Source organism: Muscardinus avellanarius (assembly GCF_963383645.1).
Source record: "Muscardinus avellanarius genome assembly, chromosome: 9".
Taxonomy (NCBI): domain Eukaryota; kingdom Metazoa; phylum Chordata; class Mammalia; order Rodentia; family Gliridae; genus Muscardinus; species Muscardinus avellanarius.
Genome location: NC_137795.1, coordinates 53,410,978 through 53,431,436, shown reverse-complemented (window position 1 = coordinate 53,431,436; position 20,459 = coordinate 53,410,978). Strand labels below are relative to the sequence as shown.

General features: G+C 32.6%; 1 protein-coding gene across 2 annotated transcripts in view; it reads left to right on the top strand.

Annotated features, from left to right (window-relative positions):
* The window catches only part of HGF (hepatocyte growth factor), a gene marked incomplete at both ends in the record, with an annotated part of 76,444 nt that overhangs the window by 40,723 nt on the left and 15,262 nt on the right, over positions 1–20,459 (top strand). For both annotated transcript variants that reach the window (XM_080701119.1, XM_080701118.1), the window contains 4 exons: positions 2,196–2,370; positions 5,482–5,609; positions 13,979–14,081; positions 17,776–17,909. In XM_080701119.1, coding sequence (XP_080557245.1) covers positions 2,196–2,370; positions 5,482–5,609; positions 13,979–14,081; positions 17,776–17,909 — 540 coding nt within the window. The remainder of the gene's footprint in view (positions 1–2,195; positions 2,371–5,481; positions 5,610–13,978; positions 14,082–17,775; positions 17,910–20,459) is intronic.

The following is a 20,459-nucleotide window of genomic DNA, read 5'->3' as shown; positions in this document are numbered from 1 at the left end:
GAACCCTGATCCTCTAGTCTCAACCTCCTGAATTCTGGGATTACAGGTCTTTCTTTCTTTCTTTCTTTCTTTCTTTCTTTCTTTCTTTCTTTCTTTCTTTCTTTCTTTCTTTCTTTTAGCGGTACTAGGGATTGAATACAGGGGCACTCCGAGCTACACCCCCAAACTTATTTTTACTTCTGCGATTCTCCTGTCTCAACCTCCCAAGTACTGGGATTAAAAGTGTGTGCCATCATGCCCAGTTCCTTGATTATTTTGATGAAATATATTTCCTCAGGATTGATGAAACCCATCTTATTTTGTATTTCATCAAAAACCTTTAGGTAATATTGAAATCATAAAGGATCTTGTAAACTAGCACCAACTTTTTCTTTACAAGTAATTTATCCTAATCTAATACTTTTGTTCTTTCTCAATCAATCTATATTACTGATATCATTATATATTGCTTTTCTGGACTGTCGGTTCTCAATTAGCACTTTATAGGTCAATCTCTGGATATTTTTCACCTCCATTGGATTCCTTGGTAGTTTCGGCTATTTTGAGCGATATTTCTCTTCTTCGGAGTAGATAATGTGACGTGTAAGCAGGTTTAAATGAGTTAAATAAAGTTATTAATTAAAGAGAAATGAGTGGACATTAGTGCACACCATATTCCAGGGGTGGTGGTGCTCACTGATATGTTTTTCTCCCTTTTATTCACAAAGTTTCATAGAATAACTTGACACCTAGGCTATACTTGGTTTGCCTAAGCACAGTTCACAGAATTTAATGAAATGAAACACTCAGCTGCATAGTGTAGCAATTATTTGTTTGAGAGAAGTAAATTTAAATAAAATTTAAGAGCCATTAGACTAAATTCACACTGTTTAAGATAGAACACTTTCCTAAGCATATCTAATTCTTGAAGGCATATCTCATGTTCACCTCTCTTTTATATAGGAGTTATATCTCATTCAAGAATGAAATAAACCAAATAAATTTATTTGAATCTTAAACTGCCTTAAATGCCTTAAAATTAGTTTTATCCAGACACATCTTTTATGACCATTTAGATTATACAGATAGCTAGGAATTTACGTTGAATATTTCAAACCGTATTCTCTGAGATGTATGAATTTTATTTATTCTAGAATGTTTTGAGATACATTTTGATTAAGCGAATGAATAAACACAAAATATAAATGAAGTGACATTTATAGGGATGTTTATATCACTTTGAACCTCATTATGATGCATAATGACCGGTGTGGTAGAAATTAAATTTTGTAATGTTTTTAAACTTAATTGCTGAAGGTTACATGGTCTTCATGAAAGATGAAAAGCAATGAAGTTAGACTGGAAACAAAAAGCAGGAAACAGGTCTTTCTAGGAACAACTAAATTATTTATTTATTTATTCGTGCTTTGTAGTCATACATATTAATGGAGTACAAGACGGTAGAGGCCTACATTCGCACATCACTCATTTAGCCCTTCGGCAATTCCCATCCCATTCTCTCTCCCCTCCTCACTCCTTCTCATGTTTGGCTTAGTGATTGACTTTGATGTGTTTGTGAATGTACACCATGTACATTAGGGAATTTCCCTCTTCCTCCCTCTTGTCTCCCTTAGTTATGTGTCCTTATTTGCTCATCTATGGTTTTTGCTTCTTCATCTAGAGCTTTAATTTAATACCAACAAATTGATTAAAAAGTAAAACTTAATGTATTTGCTTATAAGATATATAATATCAAAGAAAATCCTGGTAATTGCAGTACTACTTTTGTATGTATTAATTTGATTTTAGGGATAGTTGTATAATCATTTCCGAGGTCATAGTACTTTATAAGTACTTATATGTAGTTGTATTAAGTACATATAAGATATAGCGATCAATGGAAATAAAACGCCTTTAAAGAATGCAGAAGCAAATAAATGAAGTGACACGTACAGGGATGTTTGTATCACTTTGAACCTCATTATGATGTATAATTATAATGTACTAATAAAAGTATAAAAATAAGCAAATTTAGGGTTGAAATGAAAGAATAATTGAAATGGAGATAATTGTAAGTTAAATTTCTTATTCCAGCTAATTACTATAAAGACATAAGTAACCAAAAAAACCCTAGTAACACAAATGCAAGGGGACTCTAAGAAGCGAATGACATGTTGAAATATTTAATTTAAGTTTATATGTCTTTCTACCAATAGCTCACAGTACTGTGAATGATACTGATGTCCCTACGGAAACAACTGAATGCATTCAAGGTCAAGGAGAAGGTTACAGGGGAACCATCAATACCATTTGGAATGGAATTCCGTGTCAGCGATGGGATTCCCAGTATCCTCACCAGCATGACATAACTCCTGAAAATTTTAAGTGCAAGTGAGTAAATTAGGTGAATGTCATATATTTCAGTAGGCACTGGGAGAAATGAGACAAAGCAATTCCTTTTTACTGATTTCTGTGTTAGTAATACTCAACCTTGTTGTGCCCAGCTATAATGAAGAGTAAAAATGGGAGATTATTTCTCTACTCAGTTATTTTGTTTTCTTCAGTCTAGAATTTGACCTCAAATGGTCATTTTAAAAAAGTGTTCTATGAAATTCTGGCCCAGTGGGTTGAACTGACATACTTTAGGAAACATATAGTTTAGTTGTTTCTGCTCATAGCTTTGTTCTCGAATGTCTATTTAATAAATCAATTAATAGTAATGATAATCATGAATGTTTCATTCTTCTTTGAATTTTCTACTTTTTTGACATATTTAATATCCTGCACAAATTCCTTTTAATTACAAAGTGTCTTAAATTTTCCTATTAGCTTAGGCTAGGGGGTTAGCCTTTTTTCTTACAAGAAAGATACACCTTGATTTTATCAACTTTTAAACTTATTAATTTCAGCCTTACAGATTAATGAACAGATTCTTTTTAATAACGTAAATGAATTTTTTAAAATTGTTTTTGGATCTTTGTGAAAAGTGGAGAAGTAAAACAATTGTTTAGATGAATCAAGCTGAAGTGATTGGCCCGGAGTATCAGATCTGCAGTTGCTAAGTGCCTTCCCCACAAGGGCTTTTCTTCACCACTTGGCTTTCATTGGATAGGCACCATCACAGTGCCATGTGTTTTTAAATTGTCTACCTTGTTAGGAGGAACATGATTGCTTTTGGAATTTATAACACACATGCCATTCACCGTGGCTTTGATGAAATAGCACCTATAAATAACATATATTGGCTTTATGTAATTGACTTTTAATAAGATAGCCAAACATTGCAGAATGAAGAACTTCAAGCACTAGTGATCCATCCACTAGGAAGAGTTGTGTGTGTGTGTGTGTGTACGAATTCTGTCATTCAGTAATTTATTTTTTTAGAGAGTAAATATGTGTTGCAAATTTTCATTATTTTATAACAATAAAATTTATAGCTGTGATTCTGATTTTATTTCCCTCATTTCCCTCACAATACATTCCTTATTCCTGACTCATGTCTTCTACACCTTAGAAATAAATATCAAAGTAGAAAAAGCACAGGGAATGATAAAAGATAAGTTGTAAGAAACAAAGGAGATGGTGTCTGCACCATTCATATTTCTTAACTTTTAATAACCAGTAATAGCCAAATGAGAAATTGTGTATGTGGAAATAATTAGTGAACCTCATGTGTAAGAAAAGGAGAATTATTGTAGAAATTTAATTTGTAGATTTCCTAATAAATATTATCAAAAAATTTTATATCTTACTAGAATTTAATCCATTCATTGTTTAATTTAGATATTTGGCCAAAATAGCTAAACACAAATAACAACAACAAGGAGTTAGATGTGTTATCATACTACTAAAATGTGATTCAACATTTTGCTCAGAATATTTTTTACTATTTACGATATATAATCTGGAAGACAGAGGAATATTAGGTGCCTCTAGTTCTATTAAACACTATTTGCCCAATATCAAAACTACACAAATGACAGTTTTTGAAATACTGAAAGTGAACTGCTAGTGATGAATCAACATTATCAATTTACTTTACTAATTGTAAATAATTTTATTTTTCAAGAAAATTGAAAAAACTTAAAGAAAATATTTAAATCTTGACTAAAAAAGGTACTTCAAGATAATAGATTCCAAAAGTGGGCTCAACTGAGACTTTTGGCAGCCTTAGATAGCAATGTTTTGCCTTAAATTAAAAATATAAGTACTTATCTAAAGTGATAAACCTGCACAAATTTTATGTAAAACTTAATGCATATATTTTATATGAACATACATTTTGCAAAATAAATATACCTTGGTTTAAAGGAAATAAAGATTTTCTCCACTTATTTTGGTTAATAGTTTTATAAGAATTCTACATATTTGAATATAGGTTATTATACAAACATTTATTAAACAATACTTTTAACTATTATAAATTATTGTCCCAAATCCTTTAATAAATAACAATTTGCTTTAAGATCTACTTTGATAGGATATAGCTATTTTTGATTTTCTAAGCAAATACAAACTCTTTTCTTAGAACAATTTCAATTTCTTTTGTTGGTTCACTTGGATATTAACAAAATTATAGTGCTTCTAATTAGACCTATGTGATACAAGTACTATAGTTTCCAATAATTGAATATTAATCTAGTTAAATTATTATCCAGGAATTGATAAAAGAAAGTGTATTCTTATTTAAAATCAAAGAGCATATTTCAGGTAAACAAATTTCATATTTTATTTAATGTGAGCAATTTATTAAGATTGAAAATCACTGAAATCTTTTTAAATACAGAGAATATCAGCGTAAGTTTTTTTTCTCATAAGGAACTCTAAATTTGTAATTAAAATGCTGATTAAAATGTACTTATTATTCTGACAACTTGTTTTATAGTTACTTTTCTTTACTATAATTAGACCATAATTTTATAGAAATATTTGTAACATCTCTAAGTCAAGAAAGAACTACTTTGTAATTAAAAGGAATTTGTGCAGGATATTAAATATGTCAAAAAAGTAGAAAATTCAAAGAAGAAATAACTATCATTTTATGTGGCAAATATTTGAACAGTTTGAATTTCCCTTACATAAATGCAAGCAACCAGAAATCAATTTTCTTCTGCAAAAAAAAAAAAAACACCCATATTTGTTTCTATGTTACATATGTTCCACGAAAACATAATAAATAAGCAGCCAGGTTTTTGAAAGGGTAGCAGTCCAGAGTTCAAACCTTGAGAACAAGAGGGAAGAATGTGGCGGTACTGTTACTCTCTTTTGGGCAGCAGTCATGTGTATGTGACACTCCAGTGGGAGGAAGGAAAGCTGACGTCTGACAACATTTATTTCAGCAACTCGGGCACTGTCAGTTGTGTATACCAAATTCCAAATTGCCATAACTATCCTAACTCCCAAACCATGTACATGTTCTGGGACTCTAGAAATGTAATAGCACTAAATTCATCAGCGTCAGACTCTGGCAATTCATGTTATTATCATTTTTATTCTTCATAGGGACCTACGAGAAAATTATTGCCGAAATCCAGATGGGGCTGAGTCACCCTGGTGTTTCACCACTGATCCAAACATCCGAATTGGCTACTGCTCCCAAATTCCAAAATGTGACGTGTCAAGTGGACAAGGTAACAGCTGACATTTTGCAGTGTGGGCATGCTTACATTCAGGAGAAATGCCTTAATGGAGGGTACATTTTACACGGAAGAGCTAGCTACATCTGGTTGTATTGTTCTTGCTGATTAGCAAGAAGAATCACTGAATCTGAAGTTTGATTTTCTTTACATATCCATGGACGCAACAATAAACAAATATTAGTTATTTGGCTCTAATGAACTACTTTCCAACAGATAGAAAACATGCGAAAGAAAAAAATAAAAGGTTGCCTGGCTATTTATATAAGTTTGTGGTAAGTGCTAGAGGGCTCTTCAGCCCAGAGTAGAAGTAGAGAGGTGTTGCTTATTAATATTTTCATGGTTAGGGAAGCTCTCATATGTTAAGCAAATATTTATGAAGGATAGGAAAAAAGTGAGAGAATAAAATGTGCCATGTGCATATGTATGTAAGGACCATTCCAGAAGGAGGAAACTTTAAAGGCAATTGTATGGGATAAGAGAGTCCCTGACAACTTAAAGACAAATAAATGAATAAATAAATAAAGCATATCACTATGGCTAGGACAGAATGCCCAAGATGGACAGTATCAGGAGATGCGGTTATGAAGGAAATTGAGTTAAAACTGCATCGACCTTATACGAACAGTAAGGATTTGCACTTTGAAAGAGAAAGGACTGTGTGGTAGAGCTCTGGAAATTACTAACGTTTTAACTGGATCATTCCTGGATCATTGGATTTAACTGGATCATTGCCTTGGAAATTGCCAGAATTCTCGACCAAAGTTAAAACCAGATTACTACAGAGGTAGTTGTTAAAAGCAAGAGATGAAGGTGACTTTTACCTGGGTGTCACTTGTGGAGATGATGTGGTGGTGGATTTGGACAAATCACCATTGCACTTGCAAACACAGATGCTTTGAAGAAAACTGTTCCGGGGCGAGATAGAAATGTCAGATTGAAGTCAGCTAAAGAAAAAAAAAAAAAGTAACCTGTTAACGATTACAATAATATTGAGCTCTAGATATTTGTTAATGTAAAATAATTGAGAAAGACAATGGTTAATCATATTCTCTTTTTACAAATGTAAAAATGATGGTCATGGTCATGGTCAGTCCAATACTATCCTAAAAATAACCCCAGGCATACTCAAAGCTCCACTTAAAGGATTCATTGCCTTTTGCATACTTTTTTCATCTTTTAACTCTTCCTGTGGTGCCATTGCTCATGAGTAACTGTGAAAACAGAGTTGTAGAGGAAAGGGTATGAGTCCCTTTTCAGTCAATTTCACTATTCTTTGGCAGATTTTAAAGGCCAGTGGGAAATAATGTGGAAACCAACAATTAAGGGGCATTTGATACCAGCTGAGTTTTCTGCATCCCTGTCTCTTTCACTTGAACAATTATTGGTAATTTGCAAGTGATCAAAGGAAATTATAACAATTGTTTGCAAAGTTTCTGGTGTGTATTAAGCTATATATATATATATACATATATATATAAACACAAAAGAATCAATTAATAAAATATAAGTTTTGTAAAATATAAAATAATTTTTGTAAAATATAATTTTTATAATATAATTTTGTAAAATATAATTTTGTATTTTGAGGTTAAGAAGATATAAAGTTTATATGTAATAAATCTATTCAATAGTAGAATAAAATTAGTTTTATGGAATGTTAAATAATTTGCCCAGGTTTTTTTTTTGTGTGTGTGTGGTACTGGGAATGGAACCCAGGGGCATTCTACCTCCGAGCTATACTCTCAGCCTTATTTTTATAATTTATTTTGAAACAGTGTCTCACTGAGTTGCAAAAGTGTGCCACCATGTCCAGCCCTGCCCAGATTTTTAAATTGGCCCAGTGGAAATTGAATCTCACTCTCTTTATAATGACTTTTACATTATTATGTATTTTCCCTTGAGTTTATTTTTAATATATTATTTATTAACAATAGATTCTATCTATACACTCAAAAGTGTGTTAGACACTGTGAGCCATACCCTATGCAGAAAGCATAAACCTCAAGAAACATTTTCTTGGTACTCAAGAAACACTGCTAGAGCCAGGTGAGGGGGTGCAGGATTTCAATCTCAGTATTTGGGGGGCTGAGACAGGAGGATCATGGGTTCTTGGACAGCCTCAGCTACTTAGTGAGACACTGATTCAAAAAAAAGTATAAAAAATACGGATGTGGGTGTAGCTCGGAGGTAGAATGCCCCTGGGTTCAACCCCCAGCACCCCCAGTACTGCAAAAAAAAGAAACACTGCTAGCTAATTCAACATTCAGCTATGAAATTTTAATTGACTGCTATGTCATTGTATGAAACTAGCACCTTACTGGTGTGCATTGTTATCTATCCATCTATTTACCTATCACCCATATTTATTATTCTTATTGTTTCTCTCTCTATATAGAAATCTATATACACATATATAAAAGGATGTTGCTCTTATTCTTTTCCATAGAGTACGAAATAAAAAATCGCATATATACTTTAGTGAATGGATATATATGTATGTGCATGTGTACACATATTCATGCATGTTCATTTAACAGAAACTCCCTTAGCATATATATCCATATTTAGCATAAACATCAATCATAAAATCACTACTTTTTGGAGGTACTGGAGATTGAACCTAGGGGCATTCCTACCTTCAAGTTACAACCACAGTCCTATTTTATTTTATTTTATTTTATTTTATTTTATTTTATTTTATTTTATTTTATTTTATTGAAACAAGATCTTAAAAGGTTTCTGAGAGGCTGAGGCTAGTCCGGAACCTGTGATTCTTCTGTCTCAGCCTCCCAGGTTTTGGGATTACAGTCATGTGCTATCATGCCCAGCTAAAAATCAGCACTAAGTAAGGGAATATTAAAGGAATTTTCACAAATGTCCAAAGAAAAACAAGTATTTCTACTATCTCTGTTACTATGTAACAATGTCAATATAATTTGACATTGTTTTTTCTTTAACGTTTGTATTGGAGATAACATTCTAAGCAATTAGTTGAGAAGTATATTGATTGGAAAAGACAAAGTAGAAGATTTCTATGCAAATTATATTATAGTAATATGCCTAGAAAATGGAATTGAAACAATAACAATTTATTGTGGCAGAAGAATATACAATTAATATACAAATATCACTAGCATTTATTTATGAGCTCAAATATTAAAAGAGAAACCACATCTACCACAAAGTGTTTTATAAAGCTTTTATAATTAAACATTATAGCACTTGAAGAAATTGACAATTAGAATAAAACACAAAGTCCATAAATAAACCCAAGTAAGTACGTATATTTATTATATTAAAAAATGAAAACATGTGGCACTAGATGAAATTTGAATTTTTAAAAATATAACAATGACTCAGTAAGGCAACCTCTTAGAAATAAATTATAAAATGAAATTCATGCCTTGTTCTATATCTGAAAATAAATTCCAACTAGATAAAAATCCAAATGTAAAAATGGAAATTTTATAGGTTTTGGTCCAACCATACCACTCTCTGGTATTCTAAAAATATGCAAAAGCATGTGCATAATGTTTTTATGGCACTATTATGTGTAATAGTAAAACAAACCAAATGTTCCGTTGAAGAGGTCTGCACGGGGATACTGCAAACTTGTAAAACATAAAAGAAACCTCTCCAGAAAATAATATGGAGTATGTTAGGTGTATATGGACTATTTAAGGAAGAAAAGAGGGTGAAGAATACATAAACAGTTATGTTTTTTATGCTACTATAAATAGAAGTATTTGTTTCAGTAATAAAATGTGATACAAAATATATACATAGAATATTTAAATACACACATAGATTCACATATTCATGTCTTATCAGTATTATGCGTCTCAGTCAGTATTCTCACTGTTATAATAAAAACACCTGACCTTACAACTTAGAAAAAGAAAGATTTATTTGTTTATGGTTTCCTTGAAAATTCTGGGTTCAGTCCAAGTGAAGCTGGCATTTGGGTCTCAGGGTATAGCGTCAGGAAGTGAAGAGGGTAAGATCACTAGCTTCTCATATCAAGGAGGCCAGAAGCAGAGAAAGCAAGCAAGGGAAGGAGGCACTATATATAAACCCAAAGCCACACCCCTGGGGACCCACCTTCTCCAACCCCACCCTACAGGCCCTGGCCACAACCCAGATGAATCCATTGAAATAGATTTATCTGTTGATGAGACTACAACCCCCATGACCGAGCCATATCAATCATGAACATTAATACATAAGCTCTGCAGGGAGACTCTATATCTGGCCATAACACTGTGTATCTACTTAGTTTTGCCAGAAAAGTTAAAAAGTAAAGAAAATAATCCACTCACTATGATGTAACTTATAAGTCACCCAAACGGAACAATACAAACAAACAAAACACATAAACCATCAATAAGATAAAAGTAGGGAAAAAAACCCAGGTGGTCTAAACAAGAAACTCACTTCTTGCAGTGTTAGATAGGGAGTAGAAATGGAATGTCACAGAAGAAAAAAACCAAAATGACACTTCTTTGATACATATGTTCATAGAGTTTGAAAATCTACCAATGTTAATTGTTTAAAGATCCAAAAAGTAATATCAAAATGAAGCAAGCCAGTCATGGTGGTATATGCTTGTAATCCCCGTACTGGAGAAACTGAGACAGGTTGATCACAGGTTCAAGGCTAGCCTCAGCCATGTAGCAAGATGCTATTTCCAAATAAAAAATAAAATAAGGCTGGGGATATAGTTTGGAGGTAGAATGACTGAGTTCAATCCCAAGTAGCATGCATGTGACCAGGTACGTGCACGTGCGCGCACGTGCACACACACACACACACACACACACACACACACACACGTCATACATCAATCTGTGTATCAAATGGAAGCTGTTATTAAAAAGAAAGGAAAAAAATCCAGATCATTATTTTGAAACAAATGATCAATTGTATATTGATATATACATTTATGGGTAATATTTATATATATTTATGGGTAAAATAACTGTAAATGCATTTTGCACTTAAAGTGCAAAAAGTTATAGATTTACTGTTGTATTAGGAAGCAGCAGCCATGTAGCAAATTATTGAAATTATTGCCTGTGCATTGAAGAATTGAGAAAAGGAGCAAACATTGATGTTAGCTGAAATCAGGAGAAAGGAGACACAGAAAGTGAGTGGAAGAAAGGAAGAGCCCAATGGCAGACTGAAGCTGGATGAATCAGTACTATTCATGAAGAATATCTGCAAACAAGCACACACACGGATACACTGCCTAGCCATGTCCATTGAAAGGGAGTAGAGGAGTAGAAATTAGGAAGTGCTTAAAAATACCCATCTTCCTCTCAAGAACTGAGTAGAAATTAGGAAGTGCTTAAAAATACCCATCTTCCTCTCAAGAACTGATAACCAACATCTAATAAAAAGGAAAACATGAGACAAACCCAAATGAGTGATATTTTTCAAAGCACCTGACCAATTCTCTTCACTGTCAGTATCACAAACAAATCCTGAGAAGCTGTCACATCTAGAGTCAGTTACCAAACATCACACGTAAAGGTAATATGGTATCATGTGGGACCCTGGAACACAAACAAATATTAGGTAGGAGACTAAAAATATTCAAACAAAGTATGGAATTCAGTTAATGCATCAATAGTAGTTCAAAGGTTGTAACAAGTTTATCATAGTGATGTAATGTGTTAAAGGAAGGGAAAATGTGTGGTGTATGGGGATTCTCTGTCTTATCATAACAGCATTCCTTTTAGGCCAAAAACCTTTTTTTTTTTTTTTTTTTTTTTTTTTTGCAGTACTGGAGATGGAACCCAGGGGCATTCTATCTCTGAGCTACACCCCTAGTCCTATTTTTTTTTAATCTTTATTTTGAAACAGGGTCTCACTGACTTGCAAAGGGCCTCACTAAGTAGCTGATGCTGTCCATGAACCACGATTCTTCTGTCTCAGCCTCCCAAATGCTGTGTGCCACCATGCCCGGATCAAAGACTTTTAAAACAAGAAATTTGCTAAGAAAAATCTGCTTGATAGCCCATATTTAAATAATAAGTTGTCATTGGTGGAGGGAAAGACCTGTTCACCAAGACAAAAAATATAGCTAGACAAAACAAAAATGTGTAAAAGAGCAATGCTAATGCACTATTGCACATTTATTTACATCAGTAAAAATCCATCTGAAGAATTTACTACCTAACATTCAAAAGTTTATACTTTTCTAATACAACAACAAAGATAGTATTGCCATAGAAAAATGTTTAATTGATATATTTTCTTTTGAGTCAGCATTAAATTATAAATGTTTATCAAATTATCAAAATAATTTGAAAATATTCTGTTATTTTATCTGTATTAAATTCTATTTGATTTAATGTTTTTATATTTGAGCTCAAATTTCTTATAGCAGTGTTGCAAATATGACCCAAGAATATGAACATATGATAGTTAAATACACTTATTATATTTCTTTACAACTGTATTAACTCATTCTCAGGAGAAATGATTAAATTATTAATTGAATCCATTTCATTAGGATTTATAAACTATTCATTAGAATCACATAAAAATTTGAAACAATGAAATTAAGCTATGTTTTACCAAATTTAAATACATGATAATAATAATAATAATGCTGATTAACATTTATAGATTTAAAACCAGAATTATAGTTTATATCTTGCAGTCAAAACTACAGTAATATTCATATAAAATAGGAATGTTTAATAGATGAAGTCACTCTTTAAGTATTTTTGGTGTTATTTAAAAATCATGAATATTATTAGTTTTATATATGAAAAAGCAACCTACATTTTCAAAAGAACCTGATTTCTGATTACATCTTTTGTTAAAAAATATAAACACTTCTATCAGTGGTGAATAAAACACAAATTGATCAATTTAAGATAAGGAAAAATAAAACTTTATGGGCCATGGTAAGGGGCAAAGGAGTGAATTAAAAGTGGCTTCCACTGGCCAATTGAGCATTTTGAGAACTAAAAATGAATAACAGGAATAGATATGTTGCATTGAATAAAATAAAACAAACAAAAAGTGAGTCTACTTTTATATTACTAGTTCTGCTACAATAGATACATTTATATTTCTAATATTTAAATGTAAAAGAAAAGAAAAACTTATTTACAAAAGAATTCCAACTAATAAATATAGGGAAATAAAATAGAAAAATAGCCATTTTTCCAGCCAGGTGTGTGTTGCAGGCTTGTAATCTCAGTTAATTTGGAGATACACAGGAGGATCACAGATTGACAGCCAGCCTCAGAAACATAGCGAGACTCTGTTTACAAATAAAATATAAAATAAGGCTGGAGGTGTAGCTTTGAGGAAGAATGCCCCAACGTTCAATCTCAGTATACACACAGAGAAAAAGAAAAAAACATTTTCCAACCAGCACAGTTGTAACGGATTCATGAAAAATCCATTCAAGTATGCCTAAGCCATTCTGTAAAAATTTGTTTGGCAACAGGATGTTTATTCAGTTTCAAAAGCACCAGCAGACTTTTTTTTGTTGTTTTTAATGTTAAATACAAAGAGGTTTTCCTTTATATCACTTAACCAAAATGACAAAATGCATCTGAAGTGATGAAACACAAGGATGTCATGTGTCATAAACTGTAAAGCTCTGAGGACAAAACACCACCTCTGTAATGCTCAATTGCATTTAACTTGATTTCATTCATGACTAAATTATTGAACAAATTAAAATTGATGAGCATTCGTGAAACAGCTGGTTTGAATGATTCAGGATGTCATGTCCTAAGAGACAAAAACAAAAGCACAAGTAATGTGACTGGATTAATTTTATTCTTCTGATAGCTTTTCTATGGAATGCAACTTTTAGAAGAAAATGCTAGGAAATATATGTATATATATTTCTAAAAATTATCCTTTTGTGGCCTAAAGTACTTCTTTGATTTTTGGCTTACTGTTTTACTATTTTAATTTGTATGTATATTCATTTTAGTTGAATAGACATTAGGTTGAAAATAGACATTTTTATTTTATTTTATTTATTTTTTGGTGGTACTGGGTTTCCTTCTACCTCTGTGCTATACTCTCTGACCTATTTTATACTTTTTTATTTGGAAAGAGGGTCTCTTAAGCCAGCGCGGCTGGCTTCGAACCCGTTCAATCCTCCTGTCTCCGCCTCCCAAGTGTGGGAATTATAAGCATGTGCCACCACGCCCAGCAAAAAACAGACATATTTTAATCGAATGTATTTAAGTCTTTAATTTTTCTATACTTTAGGTTACTTTGTTTAATTACTATGCTAAATTTTTATGCTTTCACATGATAGTAAAATGTTTTTGCTTTATCCTCCATTATATTCATTAATTTAAAAAAAATTTTATGTCTAGATTGTTATCGTGGGAATGGAAAAAATTACATGGGCAGTTTATCCAAAACAAGATCAGGACTAACATGTTCAATGTGGGACAAGAATATGGAAGACCTACACCGGTGTGTACATTTCTTTCTTTTCATGTACAGAATGTAGCAATAGCAGAAGATATCTATATTCAGATATGTACACTCTTATTTTTCTCTATTGTTTTATTATAGGAAGCTATTAAAAGTAATTAGAATGATTTTTCTGTAGAACTTCTAAATATATGCAACATACTTCTAAATATAAAATTCAATTCAGCACGTTTGAGCATTTACTATATGTTCTGTACTACTAGTGCTATACAGAGCATCAACAAAAAGTGGGTATATATTTTGCATCCATATTTTTGAAATATGGAATCATATTCATATAAAAATATGGAATTATTCCATATTTTTGAAAAATATGGAATCAAAATATATGCCTAGTAACATATGGCTAGTAACTACTATATTGGACACTATAGTTGTTAGGACTTTAACAGTGCATATGATCATATCAACAAGTTACATAACTTACGACTGTATAATTATGAGGTATATTTGGTGTTTCAAATAGTTGATATTGAAGGAATATTATGTTCTGATTAATAAGTTTCAAAAAATAATCATGTAGAGAGACCTTAAGTAGCTACTTAACTATTAAAAACTTATAAATAAAAATAGGTTTTCTTGTATATCTTTAATATATAAAATTTTGCAATAATTATAGAAATTTATAATTTAAGGACATTTATGTATTTCAGGGATTTATAGATTTGTATATTGGACACACAAAGAGGGTAACATCCACTTGTTCCTAGCAATAGTGCTAATGTTTATAAAATTACAAAAGCAGTATGACACATACTTTTAACCTAAGCCAGACTTTTCGTAAATATTCTAGAATGTATGCTCTAAAAGATTTAAAAAACATAAAATGAGAGTGATTTAATAAATGCCTAAACATGGTGGCTTTATATGAGTTGTCTGTCATTTGGCCACCATATTTCTATGTGAAAGATATTTCTAGATGTGAATAAGAATTTAGGGGCTCAGGGAAGTTCAGTCAATTCACTACAGTTTAAGTTTAAAGACTATTGTTTTTCAAAATATATTCAACAATGGGTGATATTGTTTCAATTAATTTACTTCACAACAAATAATAGTTCTAAACCAGTGCATAAATATAATGTGGCTCAAAAATGCAAGCCAAATATGTACTTTTCTGTATCCTAGTAGTCACTTTAAAACAGTAAAAATAAATAGGCAAAATTACATTTAATATATCTTAGTTAATCCAATATAGCTAAAGTTTTTTCATTTCAATATGTATCCTATAGAAAGCTTATTTAGGACATCTTTTGTGTTCTTTGTTTCATGGTTCATGGTCAAAACCTGAGCTTTGTGTATATTTACACAAAGAGCGCTTCTCCATTTGGACTAGCCACAGATCCATTTCTCAGTGGCCATATTATGAGTAATAACTACCATATTGGACACTGCAGTTGTGGGACTTTAAAGATTCATCAGTGTTCTGCCCTCACAGATCTCACCCCCTGCTAGAGACTACAGGCAAACTGGAAAATGCTTATACCATATTATAAAAAAAATCATGAAATAGACTATTTAATTATATGAGAATGTAAAAAAATGCTAATGCAGACTTTGAGGTCAGGAAGCCTTCCTAAAGGAGGGGAATTAGCTGGAACAGACATGATGAGAATGAGTTCACCGGAGGAAATACAGGGGGCAGAGAGCATCAGGTGGAAAGAACAGCTTGTGAAAAGACTTGAGAATTCGAGTGTTAGAAATAGGAAAGAATTTTGGTAAGGCTGGTAATTTGGTAATTTAGTCAATGTCCATAAATAGTTCTCCATGGGCAGCATGAGAAGAGGTAAGGAATTTGAATTTTATCCTAAGTGTTAAAAGGATTTATAAAAAAAAATCATAAGCAAGGAATGAATGGTTCAAATTAAGTAGTGATTCCAACACTTGTTTTTAAAAGCATTTTTTGAAACAGTCAGTGGAAGTTGTGAGGTGGATTCCAGTTTGTAAGGACTTGTGAGAGTTCATTGTTCCCATATCTTACCAGCACTGCTTTGGTGGTTTCACATTAGAAGCTTGAAATTTTCACAAATATGGACTTTCTCCCCAATATACATATAACTCAGAGTACTATTTGTGAAATATTAACTAGCATGCCACTTGAAATATGTGATATATTTATTTAGGAATCTCAGTAATAAATAATACACTGAATTTAGGCTTGATTTGGGAAAGTAGTTAAAAGTTATTTGGAAACAATCCGTAGGACATTGATGAATGAGTAATTTGCATCTTAGCATTTTGGTTTAAGAACAAACTATGCAAAGACAAGGTGGATCATGGTAATTTGGAGTACTAAATACAGAAAGTTTTCAACCTTAGGTCTATTGCTTACAAGCTATGTGGCCTTAGAATAATTAATTATCCTCTCCAGTTGTCAGTTTTCTCAAATGTAATAGATATGGTCTAGCTTTAAATCCTGCCTTACAAGACTGTTCTAAGTATATCAGTATGTGGCACATAGTAAATACCATATGTGTTAACCATTTGTAATTGGCCTGGAGCATAACACTGGGCATGAAAAGATAATACAATTTTCCACATTCAAATTCTTTCAAATTTAAATAAAATCATGCATTAATTGTTTTCCAAAATCATAGTAATTAATAACACAAAACATGTTCAGTTATAGTTTCATGACTTGGTCAGAAGTAGCCATGTAGAATTTGATTTCATTAATGTTACTGAGATAAATGTAAATATTGATGTTAAAAATGGCATTGTCTTATAAAGTGACATACAGAATTTTTGCTCTTCTTTTTTTTTTTTTTTTTTTTTTTTTTTTTGCGGGTCTGGGGATGGAACCCTGGGGCATTCTACCTCTGAGCTACACCCTCTGTGCAATTTTTTATTCTTTACTTTGAAACTGGGTCTCACTGAGTTGCAGAGGCCTCACTAAGTAGCTGAGGCTGTCCGCAAACCGCGATCCTCCGGTCTCAGCCTCCCTAATGCTGGGATTACAAGCGTGTGCCTCCACTCCTGGCTTTGCTCTTCTTTAATAATAAATTTCCAGACATAAGCTTGGAATATTTAAAAGTCATTCAGTTGTCTATCATAAAATTACATTTTATAACAATATGACCCATGAAATTTTCAGATTTAATTATTTCATTAGCATTTTATTATCAAACTTTCATACATTTTTTTCTTCTTTGCTGTTGTAATATTGTTAATGGTGATCTATATGCACCTAAAACATAAAAATACTTTTATAATAGCTTCTATATGTTACGTATTTTCTAAGTGTGATCTTTGTTATCTGCCTGCTTTTTATTTTTGTGGTGGGGGGTGTTGAGATTGAACTCAGGGCCTCACACGTTCTAGGCAAGTGCTCTACCACTGAGCTTGGTTTTACTTGCTGTTTACCTATTTTCTATGCACAGAATAGCTACCTTGCCACTGTAATTATTAAATAGGATAAAAAACATAAAAGTTTTTCATTATTTTGTATGTAATAATCACAGAGTCCTCTTCCATACTCACAAGTTAGAAAATGTGCTTCCAAACTGTAAGAACATCAACAAAACAGATCCATAATACAGTAACTAGAATTCACATCAAGTAGACATTTGTGCTGTATGTATGATGAAAGTAATGTGCTATGTTATACCTTCTTTCAATATTAATGTTCTCTTGGATAGAATAAGCACCTTCTCATGTTGATCTTGTTTTCATGTAGTCACATCTTCTGGGAGCCAGATGCTAGTAAACTGAACAAGAATTACTGCCGGAATCCGGATGACGATGCACACGGCCCCTGGTGTTACACGGGGAATCCTCTCATTCCTTGGGATTACTGCCCTATCTCTCGGTGTAAGTACATTTAATGATCTTTTTCAGTTGAAGTATTTTAAATGTACTGTATCTCCACTAAAATTATTTTTTTTTGTCAGAGATGTAAATTATATAGTACTCTGGAGTAAATTTTAAAATGGAGATGTTGTCCAGAGAGCAGCACACAGATATACAGCCTCTCTCTCTCTCTCTCTCTCTCTCTCTCTCTCTCTCTCTCTCTCTCTCCCTCCCTCCCTCCCTCCCTCCCTCTCTCCCTCCCTCCCTCCCTCCTCTCTTCTCTCTCTCTCTCCATCATGCATGTCTGCTAAGATCTCGCTTCTAGACAACAATGAATTTTGACATTTTAAAGTTTTTCTTCTCTGAGAAGATTCCCACTTGGAACCCAGAAACAATAAATGGTCATAGTTCTAATTAGGCTGGGCTAAAAAGACCTACCAAGCCAGGACTGTTCTGTCTCTGGATATGACATAGCTCTCAGCAAAGTCCTTAGTTCTCTAAAAGGCCCATGAAAAGACCTGACCTGACAGTGCTTCCATCTCAAATTTTAACTCGAGACTAAAAAGCATTGGCGTCTTAATCCAAAATGATTTTTAAAAGTGAGTATTAATGCATCAAATGAAAGATACATATAAAATATGTAAGACATGTTTAATATACTTTATATAGAATGCCCATCATATATTTCATATAAAAGAATACCTGTATATCAGTAAGAAGAAGATATAAAAACTCTGGAGAATGATAAAGAAAATGAATCTTCATGATTTAATATGATTAATAAATAAGCGAAGATATTAAAAACTAGCAAGAAAAATTTGAAAATTCATGAGTAATTGTTTCTATTTATCAAGTTGGCAAATAATAAAATGACTGTTAATATCAACTTTAGTGAAAGCTTGAATAATCAGGCACGCTCAATTCTATGCTACCTTGAGTAAATTGAAATTCCTGGCTGGAAGTCAGTTTGGAAAAATGTACCCAAAGGAATAATAATAAGGATGTGAATCAGGAATTTTCAGCTTGTCTTCTACTAACATTTTGGTTTAGATGTTTCTTTGTTGTGGGAAGCTGCTGTGCATTGTGGGATGTCTAGCAGTATCTCTGGCCTCTGCCCACTAGATGCCAGTAGCAACATTCCTCCTCTGGCATGTCAATAAGAAATATCTCCAGACACTGCCAATGTTTCCCACCCTGAGGGAGTGATGCAAAATATCCCACTGGGCTACACTGAGGTATATATATTAATATGTATTGTAATGGGACCATGTCTTCAATATGTGACTGAAAGAAAAGGGTTTTTGTAAAGCTCAGTCAGTGGTAAGAAAACATTTTATTTTACTGTGTACCTATAGCTCTGTGTTTACAACAAACATGCCTAACCATGCTGTTAAACTCCCTTCTTGTTTAAAAAAGGTCATACTTTTATAAATTCACTAACAACCTTGTTTTTGTTTTTGTTTTTGTTTTTGGTGGTACTGGGGATAGAACCCAGGGGCCTTCTACCTCCGGGCTACATTCTCAGACCTATTTTATATTTTATTTGGAAACAGGATCTTTGAAGCTAGCTGAGGCTGGCTTCGAACCTGCACGATCCTCCTGTCTCAGCCTCCCAACTGCGGGGATTACAAGCGTGCGCCACCATGCCCAGCAACAACCTTGTTTTAAGAGTTTTTCTTGTGAGACAAGCCAGTAGCAAATTCCTTGAGAATAGCAAAATACCTACTCTAAGAAGAGAGATTAGATTGAAGGTAGAATGTTTGGTGTAGAAAATAAAGTGTAGATAAAGTATAAATTATTTTATAAAATTTATGTTAATTAAAGTGCTAACTTCTCACCCTAAGTCCTGTTTCATTAAATTGCAGTAAAAAAATACAAATTTCTTAAATGTGTTGCTAGTAAAGCATACTAATAACTAAGACTTGGCTTTCTCAATTTATTTTACAATTGACTGAGGAGTTCTTTATAATAATTAATAATTTAACACCTTATATGTTTGCAACAAAATTGTATTTATTCTTGTTATATCTTTATTTCGCTAACTGTGATCATAGTCTTTCAAATTCATTACTGTTTTACTAAATGTTCTGCCATTTTTCCCATATTAAGGTTTGCATAGGTCCTGAAATATATCCTTCTGGGAAAGATGTCTTCCAAGTTTTAACACCAAGCAAACAAATAAACAGACAAATATTCTTCTCCAGAGAATTCTATAACGGTGTGTGTGTGTGTGTGTGTGTGTGTGTGTGTGTGTGTGTGTGTTGTGTTTCTGGAGATTGAACCCAGGGCCTTATGCATGCTATTCAAGCTCTTTACTACTGAGCTATATCCAGCTTTATGTTTTCTAACTATTAATTTTACCTCACCATACCTTTTTGTGAAGTCTCCATGATTAAGAGTAATGGAAACTCATATTATATACAGTGATCTAAAAAGAGTGAAAAATGTGATCTGGCTTCTAAAATAGGTTACTATTTTTTCCCTTTGGAATCTCTCATTTGTAAAAATCATAGTAGTTCAGTCTAGAACATGGGCATCATTAGGAGTAAAACAGTCCTGTAGGATCTCAGG